Below are 13,184 nucleotides of genomic sequence, written 5' to 3'. Positions count from 1 at the left end.
GCATCCTTCTTCATCTCTTACATAAATGAAGTGATAGCAGCTATTCATCCGAATAGAAAGGACAATGTTCTTGGTCCTTCCTGGAGTGCCCTTTCTACCACACGTTACTGAGTCTGCTCATTGTTCACAGAGTTATTTAGTCCCACCACAATGACAGAAAAGTTAATAGGTCTTTATTTTTCACAAATCAAACCCTCTAGATTCTTATTCCTATACTTCTTTGATGCTAAGATTTTAATTTTTTTTTAAACTTTGACTCTAAGACATCTGCTATAAAAGATTTAAGTTCAGATTGTTCATTGTTTCTGGATATCTGTGTTTTAATTCATAGATGCATTTATTCATTCATTCCTGGGTCCTCATGCACAAAAGCTTTTTTGGCATGATATACCCATTTCAACTACATATCAGAGTGTCTTCACTTGCCACTTCTTTTGATGTAGCATTGCTATACATCCTGTAACAATGTTACATCGCAAGCAATAGAAAGCAGTAAACAGAACTAAGGGAAGGAGGGATCTGGCTGTCAGTGTAAATGTAAATAGCAGCTGTTCCACTCAAACTGTATTTTTAAAACTACCACACGGTGAGAGCTTTGCATAAAATGGGACAGATTCTCAGGAATCAGGTTTTAGCACAAAATTCAAGAGGCATGCTGCCATCCTCCTGTTTTCACTGTTTATATATGTAATAGTCTATGTAAAAATATTATTTAAATATCTATTTCTGTATGAATAATGCACTGTGCAGATATACCAGCATACATGATTTTAGTATAAAGATGACATGACCAATGATGTTATTGTGTTGCAAGATACTTTTGAGTCCTAAAGTCCATGTGAACTTATCCTCTGGCCAAGTGCTGTACTAGCATTGGCTGATGAGTTAAACTTTGACATTTTTACCTACTAATTTGAAAGCTATCAAATAACTTCCCTTTGTCATTTCTCTAGCAAAAGTGAACAGCCTATGTGGCATTGCAATGTCCTTAAAAAAAAATAGATCCTTGTGCCATTGCTTTCGCCAAATACACATTCATTTTCTTTCCTAATTAGTTAGAGTGATAAACTGTGCTGGTAATAAACACTTTAAATATACTGCTTATACAGCTTTACCCAAAACTGTCATCTTCCATTAAATTAGCAACACTTATGATAATTAACATAGAAATCCTTTCCTTTTAGTTATGTCATCTTTCTATTTAAAATGGAGGGGGAAAACCAATGTTTTCTACCACATGAATATAAATATCTCAACTGAAGCCCTGCCATTGCTCATTTGAAATGTTGTATGGGGGAAATTTTTCAACTAGTTCATAAAACATTATCTGCACTAATATGTTTACTTTGTTGTGACATTTTTATATCAAATTATACTCTTTTTCCAAGGCCTAGAATAGGGCCTTTCACATTGTGGGAATGAAAGAAATGGTTACAGCATGAATGAGTTAGTGAGAAAAATCAATAGCAACATTAGTGTCTGATGATAACAAATAAAAATTACACTTACTTGCACAAATGCAGCAGTTAATTTTGATGTTTGGTTAATATCTGTGCACATTGAAAATTCAAATCAGGATGCTAACTAATATCTGCATATTAGTCACAGCAGGCTATCTCATTGTCTCAATGTTCTTTTCTGACAAATATACAAAGACCATGACCCTGACAGTTCTTAGTTGGTCATTAGGCATAAATCATAAAACAGGGCTGGGGGTGTCCCTGAGTGTTAGAGTACTTGCCTAGCATGTGCAAGGCCCTGGGTTTGATCTCCAGCACCACATATACACATGTATGCCCCCCCCACACACATACAAATCATACCAACAAACTACTACTAAAGATTTCTTTGTCTCTTTATTCCATTTTCTTAGTAGATGTCAGGAAACTCTTTTGAGATAAACATTTTTATAGAAAAGACTAAAAGCAAATATTGAACCCTACTTAATGAAACTCATGCAAAGTTTTTAGGAAGTTGCATATTGAGATCAATAATTTTCTCTGAAATGTACAAATTTTGATATAGATTAATGATATATGGAGATATAGAAACATGACTAGATATGTGATAAAGCAAATTTTATATAATGTTCAGGAATAGCATATCAATATTCATTGTACAATTTTTAACTTTGCTATATATTTGATTTTTCATAATAAAATGTTTGGTAAAAGTTATTACATTTTTTTCTTATGTGTTTTAATTGTGACCAGGTATGGCGGCACATGCCTTTAATCTCAGCAGCTCAGGAAGCTGAGGTAGATTGTGATTTCAGCCAGTCTTAGCAACTTATTGAGACCCTGTCTCCAAATAAAAAATAAAAAAGACTGGGGATGCGGTTCAGTGGTTAAGTATGCCTGGGTTCAATCTCTGGTACCAAAAAAAAAAAAAAAAAAAGATTTTTAGTTTGTAAAAAAGCTAAGAATAATTCAAGAAAACTTGAATAATTTTAAGGGAAATTTACTCTCAGCATTATATTTTCTCTGCACTGTACCATCCTACCATACATCCCAATTTTCTACAATTGTTAATTTTTGTTGTAAAGAATAATATCTATTTGAATTCATCATTTTTTAGAGTGTTACTTTAGCCAGTCATCAAAACAAGCTTCATGATTTTTGTCAAGTCTGATTAGTTTTTATTTCTTTGTGGAAAAATTTGATTAACTATGTGGTTGTTGGACCACCTCCCCATGAACACCACCTGTTTCTCATTTGATGTCTCATAAATTACTTTAAAATATATTTGGTATTTATATGTCATATCTTATATAGAATATCACTATAATATTAATAAATATGCATAAAGTACAGATAATGTTTTTATAGGTATAATAAAAATTATCACATGCCATTCAGACTGGGTTTTTGTTGTTATTGCTACTATTATTACTGTGACTTTGTCCTCCCATTATTCCTGCTTAGGGTTGTGCCTTGACCAAAGTTGGTGCTTAGGGTATATATAATGAAAGCTTGATAATTATTATTACTATTTTTTGTGGGATGAGGAGTAAATCCAGAGCCTTATCTGTTCTAAAACTGAGCTACAAACCCAGCTCAAGCTTTATTTTTTAAAATAAGTTTTATTTGTTAGATAAGATTTGAGTTGAGTGAACTTTAAAAACACTAATTGTTCTCCAGATTGACTCAATCTTACTTTTCTGGTAAAATATTTTTATCCTATCTCTTAAAAATTTACTTGGGCTTCATATTTTGTTCAAAAAAAGTTACTTATGATTTTATTATACCTAAGAACTGTACATAGTGCTATAGTATATTGAGGCCTGGTAATGCTAGTTCTATAATCACATAATATACTAACTTTAGCAATGTAATATTATAAAATCGATATAGTTCATATCCTTTGTTCTCCAACGTGTTTCAACTTCTTTGAAAAGTTATTTGGAATCTTTGCTCAATATGTGTGGAAAATAGCATTATATGCATAAGAAGTTTTTTTTTTCTTCTGGGAATTAATGTGGAGAATTTTGGATACCAATCTGGTCTGATAATTCACAGTATGAGAGGAATACAAACTCTTGGATTGTGTTTTGTTTTTTTCCTCTCAGTTCTCCACATAGCCCTGTTTAGTAAGTTCTGTCTCTGTTCCTCAGTTTCTCTTCATTCTTCCTCACTGACCCCCGTAAGTCTTTTCTTTTGGATTGTTTAGAATGAATAGGAAAAATGATCCATCTGACCTCCACCAGGAGTGGATCTTGAGGTACATGTAAAGAATTACTGTTAGGAAGTTGGATATTGGTAAGAAACTGACTTATGTTGTCTGCCAACAGGGGAGGCTTTGCACTTGGCTCGTGATTTTGGCTACACATGTGAAACAGAGTTTCCAGCCAAGGCAGTGGGAGAACACCTTGCCAGACAACATATGGAACAGAAGGAACAGACAGCAAGAAAAAAGATGATCCTAGCGACTAAGTAAGCATCCTGAGGGAGCCTCTATGGACCTTCATCCTCAGTTTTTCCATTTTCTTTGAAATGAGGGAAACAGTCTAGAAAGTACCAGCTCTCTAAAACAAGAGGATCTCACACTCCAGCAGCTAAATATATTAAACAAGAACACATACTAGTCTGTGACCAAGGCAAGGTCACCTACTGCCCTTGGTTAGAGATGGGGTTATTAATGAAACTGATGGAAGTTTGTAGAAAACCTCTTTAGAATGCACAGAAATTCTGAGGAAAATATGAGTAGAAAATGTAGATTCCAGGCAAATATGCCTTTGATTGTTATGTAATTGGGTCTAAGGTACTTGTGCCTTTATAAATGAAGATAGAAATCTTAAAACATGATAACTGTTTGGGGAATATGATGAAAGATGACACCGATGCAATAAAGGGTTAAGGGGAGAACTCTTGGACCAAGGATCAACATTAGTACCCCATTTTCTCTAATGAACAATGAAGGATATTACCCCTGAACTGTTTGCTTCCCATGGTGATATTATTTAAACAGTGGTCATAATGTATGTGAAAAATTCTGAAAATTATGAAAAGTCCAACTAAAATACACATTACAACAATGAAGGAAATAATACTGGCAAATGTATCAATACAATAGGAAAAGGAAGTTCCTATGACTTCTAAATTCCCTCAAACTTGAAAGTTCTTTGATAATTTGTGGGAAAACTGCTATTTACTTGTGAAAACCCAACAAAACTGTAAGTACCAATGGAAGTCATAATCAAAGATTTTAGAGAGAAATGCTTCAGGTGAGAACTCATTCTTGCTATCTTCTCTGTACTAAAATAAGTTATTGCTAAATTTAAGGCATTAATAATCTTAGAGTATTTCCTAATCTATCTTTAGATTGTAGAAGTGATAGTTCCACATGATTCTGTCATCATTTATACATTATGTGTGGCAAGCTCTTTAAGAGAAAAATGTAAGATAGATAGGATTAAAAACATTATTTCTTAGAATCTGATGTCAAAATCATTATCCAACAACTTTAAAACTTGCTAACTAAATTTTACACAAGCTAAAAATGTATGAAGCCAAAACAAAATATTCCTTCTTTCACCAGCTTCTAATATAAAACAGGTCTTTTTTGTTTTTGTTTTTTATACAATTTTTTAAAATTTTTTTATTAGTTGCTCAAAACATTACAATGATCTTGACATATCATACATTTGATTCAAATGGGGTATGTAATCTTAATTTTTCCACGTGTGCAGATTGCAGGATCACATTGGTTATACAGCCACGTTTATACGTAGGGCCATACTAGTGTCTGTTGTATTCTAACACAGGTCTTTTTGTGAATTTAAGAGGTTACATGGGACATGTATTGTATAGACTTGCCAGAGACACTTGAGTCCCTTACATTGTGCACTGCTTGTGACTTCTACTGTTTGTGTTTAGGCTTATATTATGCATTGCTCTTCTAAGAGTTCTAGATAATTGTTGCATCTTGTCTCAGAGAGAAGGAAATAAAAGGCAGTAGCAAAAGGAGAAAAGTCAAAGTGAGATGAAGCTGAAAGGAATAGCAGAAAGAGAGCATGAAGACCAAGAAATAGAGAAAAAAATGTAAAAGGAAGGTATAAAATTTGAACTTAAAATTTGTGGATAAACATTGTGCTATGCAAACATATGAAATCCTACTGGGGGAAGACCTAAATCTGGAATTTTTGCATAGTTTAATTTTCTTGGAGCTCTTTGCTTCTACTTTTCTTGAATTCTTTTCCTCTTTCAAATAGTTTCTTGCTTCAGTAGATCTCCATCTGTCATGTTTTGTTTTTTCCAGAAGGAATTGAAAATACATGTAGTTGCTTAGTTTGAATAATTAATGAATATCGGGAAAAAAAGGTAAATATTTGTTACAGATCCAGAGAATTATATAGTATTAAATGTTAGGTAGTAACTCCAGATGTTACCAAAGCATAATGTCATTCTAGCTGGCAGCATCAGGCAGAGTTCCTTTATACAAACCCCTATAACATTGAGTGATACTGTTATCCCAAAAACCAAATTATCCAAGGAAAAAACATGTTGGATGTTTTCTAACTTGAAATTTTCTGGTTGTGGTTTCACCAACCATATTCTAAGACTCACCGATCCAAAGAAACTCTTCTTCATGTCCTCCTTCCCCCAGGAACAACTTCCCCCAGTTCTGTGAATACTCATGTCGACCACCTCAACATTCTAAAACACAAGTTCCTATTTTCACAGGTGTTCCCTTTAGTCTGCTGAAGTGTTTTGGAATCTCTGGGTACATCAAAATTGATGAGATTTTGTTTTCATAGAAAACATAAATACTTTCAGATTTGTCAAAATAATACTGAGACATCTGTTCTAGTATAATGGATTCCACCAGGCAGAAGTAGTTTTCCTTTAGCCTGGAATGTAAGCAATCTATATTATTTAGGTTACCATTTTTAACTTTGATTTCAAAAACCATTTGGAGAAAATGTAATTTTCTTTGATTCATCTGTACATAATTAGACATTTGCATTTATATTCTTTTGGTTCCTCTTTATGTAGTTAGACATTTGCAGATCCTTAAATGTCAAGCAAGAATTGAGAACATGGTTCCAATTAAGTTAATTTACAGATGAACAAATAGGTCCCAATTAAAATACAATCTTCAAAATTTTTTGTCATCTTGGTATTAATGTGTATCCCATCTTATTGGTCAAAATCAAATAAAAATTAAAGTCAAAAACTATGTAGTCATTGCTAATACAATACAACCAGTTATCAACATGAGTAGACGAAGGATTATGGGACTAAAATGAACTTCTTTGCAACACATGAACAGACCCAACATGTGTTTCCAGCAGTTCTAATTTTCTATCAATGGCAAAGCATTGGGTATTTTTATGAATTAAGTGTAAAAATTGGCATTAAATGTCCTATATAGATATTCATGTAATTCTAGTCAGCCCACCTTTGTTCATAAGACTTCCACAAACCTAGTGGTTGGTGTACAGCACTGTTTAACTTGTACGAAGCCCTGAGTGTAATCCCCCTCAAAAAAAAAAAAAAAAAAAAAAAGACTTCATCAAAAATATATATAAAATCCAAAATGCACTAGATGAGAAATCTAATTGCTGATCTTCATTGTCAGATTGGCTTACATGTTTATTTCTTACCTCAGTGAATAAAAATAAAACATTCAGTTTTAATAAGAAAAATATAAAAGAATTATTTTATTTAATTAAGTATACAATCATATGAAGTATATAATAATATAAAGGGCCCATTAAGTGCCATTAGTTTTTTAATTTTTTTTAATTCCAGAGTTTTATTGATTAACCAAATATTTTTGTATAATTTAAACAATTACATAGGTAGAAAAATAGAAATGTACCAGAGAAATATTTATTTGGTTAATAGAAAACACATGTAAACCTTTTCATTGAATTTAGAAATAAATATGTTTAAAATTTGACCTATATTAAGCAAAGCAGAAGTTAATAATTATAAGTTGTTACCATAACAGAAATTTTTAATAGGAGAAGTATGGAATTTTAAATCCAGAAATCAGCTAAAAACATTACTTCCTTCAGGACAATGATGTAAGTGACAAATTTAGAATGTATGATTCACCAAAGATCATCTTTTGTTACATGATTCATAATATGACATTTTGTTTTGAGGCATAAGAATATTTCCTATTGTAGCTGCATAAATAAAAAATGTAAATGAGAATGAAGCTAGTCATAAAATTAATAATTCTATAACTGTCATAATCAGATGATGGTGATAATTGACTAGGGGAATTTTTTTTTTTTTTTTTTTTTTACTATGGGGAACTTGTGGGATTGTTTCTGTACTTAAGTCTAGAAGTCACTCTAAGTCCATCCTTTAAGCAATAAAATTAAATATCAAAAGTTGTGAATTTTAGGGCTGTAGATATAGCTCAGTTGATAGAGTGCTTGCCTCACATGCACTGGGTTCAATCTGCCCCCACCCCCCACACACAAAAAGCTGTGAATTCTAGTACTGTGCCTGTTACAGCTTCATGTGTGGTGCAATTGAATTATTCAGCATGAGTTAAATAATTCCACACTTTTCCTTTTCCTTATTGCTTCATCAGTATTATTATGGTTTGCTGTGTAGCTTGTCAAAGTTGATTTGACAGCCTATAAATTAGTTTATTCAAGTACCATACCACAAAAGCTAAAGCAATGTTTTGATCTTTAATGTTTTAAAAATTTATTTCAATCTGAGAGAAAATTAAAAGACTGGTCTTAGCTCCAATCTTTCTGAGAACAAATCATAATGATGGGCTATTATATAAGAATTCATATTGCTAGTCATAAAAATGATAGCATGAGGCTATATTAAAATTACACTTAGAAATTTCCTTGAAAGAACAATTACATTGTATCTAATTCTTAAATAACACAAAATGCAGATGACAATGCCCCACAAAATAGCATCAAATACTTAGGTACTTCAGCAGAAGTACCCTTCCTCATTCAGTTATTAAAACATATTAAAACACACCTGAAAATTAGCCCAGCTGAGTTTCACCTGGAACAGATAAATTCAGAGCTAATATTCTCAATGAAAGTAGACACAAGTTAAAAGCATGCATTTAGGAGCCAGATCTCAGAGACTCATCCAAAACACTACTGGAGGATATGAAGGGTTGTATTTTATTCAAGATGATAGGGACTATATTTTTTGTATTGTCTTTTACTTCTAACTGTCTTTTACTCCCATCTGTGTTTTGTAAAAATGAATAGGGTAAGTTCTGTGAAATGACACAATATCTGAGCAGTGTCAGTAAACCAGAGGCACATTGTTCACAGAAAAAGATCACAAATGATCTCTGGCAGAATTCAATAACTTTTAGATATCTATAATAAATAAGTTTCCATTGATTAAACTCCATCATAAATTATTTGTACTTCAAGGTAGTTGGTCATTTTTAGTAGTCATTTTATTAATGGCACAAAGGCTTATTAGCAAGATTGTGGCTGGGCCTATATTCACCTGGGACAATTTGACCCTTCTGTACTTTTTAATAATTAAAGTCAAGGCCACATTATTATATTTTATAATGAACCACTGCAAAAACTGACCAAAAAAGGAAAAAAAAATCACTATGATATATCTCAAATATGGAGTGGACTTACCATAGATACTAGATGTTTTTGAGTAATTCCTTGACAGTCCTTAAATTCACTCTCTAGCTGCTGCATTAATTTGGTATTTTATTGTTTTAAAAAATCTTGTTTCTTCTATATATTCTGCTTCCTTATAATTATGCCATTTGGATTATATGTCACAAGGACTTTACTATTATCCAATATACTCAGCAATACTATTAGCTAAAGTAAAACTAGTGACCAGAAATCATAATTATTAAAAGCAAGAAAAGCAGCTAAAAAATGTCCTACAGGGTACATTTTGAAAAAAAAAAATCAGCTTACACAGAGTATAGTATTACTATATTTTTGAAGGTAGTGGACTAAACTCCGGCTAACAGATTATCTACTTCAAATATTAAAATACAAAATTAATCCACAAGAGTCTGAATTATAATGCAATACTGGGAAAAAGAATTTTCCAAAGTCCACTTGAATTATGGCTCTGGATGAAGGCTATAACCTGAATTAAATTTGTTTACACATATGATGTCCTAAAAAATACCACATTTTACTATTTGAAAGGGCAATTATTAGATGTGATTCTTTCTTATGAATTGTCTTTCATACTGATATTAATCTATCAATATTCACTTTAAAAATTAACATTGGTTCATCAGTACCTAGGGACTGTTATTTGGTTGAAATCTTTTATGACAGTGTTTTGATAGGCTGAGGCAGGAGGATGACAAGATTGAAGCCAACCTCAACTCAGGTAGGCCCTAAACAACTTAGCAAGACTGTCTCAGAATAAAAGAAAATGAAAAGGGTTAGGGATATAGTTCAGTGGTGAAGCATCCCTGGATTAAATCCCCAGTTTAAAAAGAAAAGAAAAGAAAGCAAAAAGAAATATTTTGTGATCATTACATAGTCACTATTAAGAACCTCAGCTGTATGCTGTGGATGGAAATTTTTCTTGTCCTTTTTTAAAAATGGAATAATATTTGGTAAAATATGAATGAAATTAATTTTTAATTTTAAGATTTCAGTTCAATTTTCTATCTTTTGTTTTAGACAAATTTGTAAAGAATTTCAAGATCTCCTGAGCCAAGATCGATCACCATTGGGATCCTCTCGACCCACACCAATTTTAGACCTTGACATCCAGAGACACTTAACACATTTCAGGTAAGATGGGTTTTCCCATTTGCTCGATTGCCTTTGAAGTTGTTAAACCATCTTCACTAACCCAGAACTTTGCATTCCTTTCACACTTCCATTTAGAGATATCACTTACACATTAAAATGGTGACTCTCCTCTAGTCTCTTCTGGCTGCTGTGACAAAATATCTTGGCTTGGATAATTTACAAGTGAGTCATTTACTGCTCACAGTGCTGGGAGGCTAGGAAGTCCAAGGTCGGGTGCCCCCAGATTCAGTATCTGGTGAGAGCTCACCCTCTGTTCAGAGGTGACACCTTCAACATCATGTGATGAAAGGGACAGATAAGGTCCCTTGGGGCTTTTTTTATAAAGGTACTAATCCCATCCCTCATGACCTAAGCACATCCTAAAGACCCCACCACTCATGACTGTTGCACTGGGGATCAAGTTCCAACATACAAATTTTGGGGAAGGGCACAAACATTCAGACCATAGCAGGAACTGAATTTTTAAAAATTCCAAGTATGTTAAGATAAAATTGAAAACAACTAGTGCATGAAGCATTTTAGATCAGAAAATTTAGTATATTTGTGTTCTTATCAGGAAATTGTGATTTTATGAGTGAACACTATTCTTTTAAGTAATACTGAGTAGTTTGGGATCAGGATTATGAAACCTTTTAAATAGTTCCTTATCTTGGTGAAGCAAATTCTTGAATGAACAGAAGATCTGACCCCAAGTAAATGGGATATCCTTGCCTGATTTCCCAGGAGTATGTTAATAAATTCTACCTTCATTAGACCACACAGAAACCTGAAATGTATTATTTTTTATATATTTTCTAGTTGTAGATGGACACAATTTATTTATTTATTTATTTACATGTGGTGCTGAGGCTCGAACCCAGTGCCTCCTGCATGTGAGGCAAGCGCTCTACCATTGAGCCCCAGCCCCAGCCCCTGAGATGCATTAGTAAAAGCACATTTTAAGTCTCATTTTCCAAAACATTTTAGAAATCCATAGAATTTTTTTGGGGGGGGCTGGTAAATTTACATCCTAACTGCAGTATCAGAAAGAAGATAACAATTATTCACATGTCTTCCAGAATTTTTTTTTTTTTTTTTTTTTTGGTACTAGGGATTGAACTCAGCTGTTGCTATAACACTGAGATCTTTGAGCCCTTTAAAAATGTTTGTTGTTGTTATTTTGAGACAATGTCTTAGTAAGTTGCCTAGGGTGGCTTTGAACTTATAATCCTTCTGCTTCAGCCTCCCAAGTTGCCTGGTACCTTACAATTTTTAAACTAGCATTCTAATGCTTACATGTCTTTAATATCAAATATTTTATTATTATTTGATAGGAAAAATAAGCAATGCTAAAAAAGACTGGCATACATTAAAATTTAAAAATGCTTTCACTGTCTGACAAAATTTTATAGCTATTGAGCAAGGCATTCCATTATATGAAGTAATGGATGTTTAAATAAGTTGGAATTTAGTTTGCAAAAATCAGAGATGTTTAAATAGAATACTTATTTTCCAATGTGTCACACGTCTCCTCAAGAGATGTAATAAACACATCCCTGCAGCCTCAACTTGGGATATATCTTCAAAAAATGCACCAAAGGTAGGATATATTTCATAGAACTTTTTCTATGGCTCACTTGAGATAGTAAAGGCAAATGTAAAGATGTAATAATATTGGGAACAAAAGGTTTTGAAGTCAATAGAACCATTTTCAAATCCAGGCCTTTTGGCCTGAGCACTATAATGTTTGGAGTGTCTTAGCGGTCTCTGAAGCCTTTATTTCCCTAGCTTGAAAATGGCATAATAACCCCTTCATCACATACTGGTAGTGATCTAAGATGAGATAAAGAATGTAAGGTAAGCATTTAATAAATGATGTATCATTTTCCTTCCCCACTGATTCAAGTTCAAAAGTTCAAAAGGTATCAACTCCACTGGCATAGCCACAAAAATATTTACCATATTTTGTGTCCACACTTGTAATTTTGACTGAAGCGGCTTTAAAATTTAAAGTCTTTTAAGTTACCCAGTTTTCTTTGAAGAGGAATTTACTGTTGAAATGCAGAGGATTAGGACTCATAGATGCTGAAGATTTCATTGGGAAGTGAGCTGTCCTTTTCTGGCTCAGAACAAAATAAAGCTTCAACATGTAAATTGGACATTAGCTACTGTGTGAAACAGGCAAACAATTCACTTGCTTAGCATAGGTACAACCTGCTAGTTTGTCGACACATTAGTTAGTTGCCAACTTAATGTCACAGAACTCTTTAGAGAAAATTTTCACTTCTAAATATGAAGCGCACATTTCCTACAAGGGCATTATAAGCTCTTTACTTTCTCAAACAAAATATGGTAACAAGTTGGTATTCTCCAGAGAAGAACTAAATATGGGAGGGAAACTATATTCGATATATAAAATTCTCAATATTATATATGGCTAGAGATTCCCAATCACACTTTGAAATATAAAACTGTTTCTTTAAATCTTCTAATACTACATTGTATATTAACTTACAACAAATTATAATAGAAATTAATACAAAGAATAATTAATTGTAATTTTCCAGTAGTAGTTATAAAATTTTGATATTTACATGGTGAACACTTTGAATATCAGAAAGTTACAATTTTCCATTTATTATGCTTTTTAAATGTTTACCAGAATTTCTAGATTATTTTTCTTTATACTCTGGATTATTTATTTAGATGAAATCTGAAAACATGATGGAAGGTAGGAGGATTTTAGAAATCACTTAGCCAATATTTATCTCATAGCAAATTTCCTAAACTACATCTTCTCCTAAATTATAATTTAAAAATACACTTAACATAAAATTTGCCATCTTAATAATTTCTAAGTGTACAATTCAGCATATTTGCATTGTTGTGCAATCTCCAGTAGATCTTCATTTGCAAAACTGAAACTTTATACAATCAATCACTT

At 32.6% G+C, this 13,184-nt stretch overlaps 1 protein-coding gene across 2 annotated transcripts in view; it reads left to right on the top strand.

The window, feature by feature from the left end:
• Tfap2d (transcription factor AP-2 delta) overlaps positions 1-13,184 on the top strand; it is a 56,718-nt gene that overhangs the window by 29,136 nt on the left and 14,398 nt on the right. For both annotated transcript variants that reach the window (XM_076860102.2, XM_076860101.2), the window contains 2 exons: positions 3,791-3,932; positions 10,127-10,240. In XM_076860102.2, the coding sequence (XP_076716217.1) occupies positions 3,791-3,932; positions 10,127-10,240 (256 nt within the window). The remainder of the gene's footprint in view (positions 1-3,790; positions 3,933-10,126; positions 10,241-13,184) is intronic.

The sequence above is a fragment of the Callospermophilus lateralis genome, chromosome 6 (assembly GCF_048772815.1).
Source record: "Callospermophilus lateralis isolate mCalLat2 chromosome 6, mCalLat2.hap1, whole genome shotgun sequence".
NCBI lineage: Eukaryota > Metazoa > Chordata > Mammalia > Rodentia > Sciuridae > Callospermophilus > Callospermophilus lateralis.
This window is presented reverse-complemented; position numbering and strand designations above follow the sequence as displayed.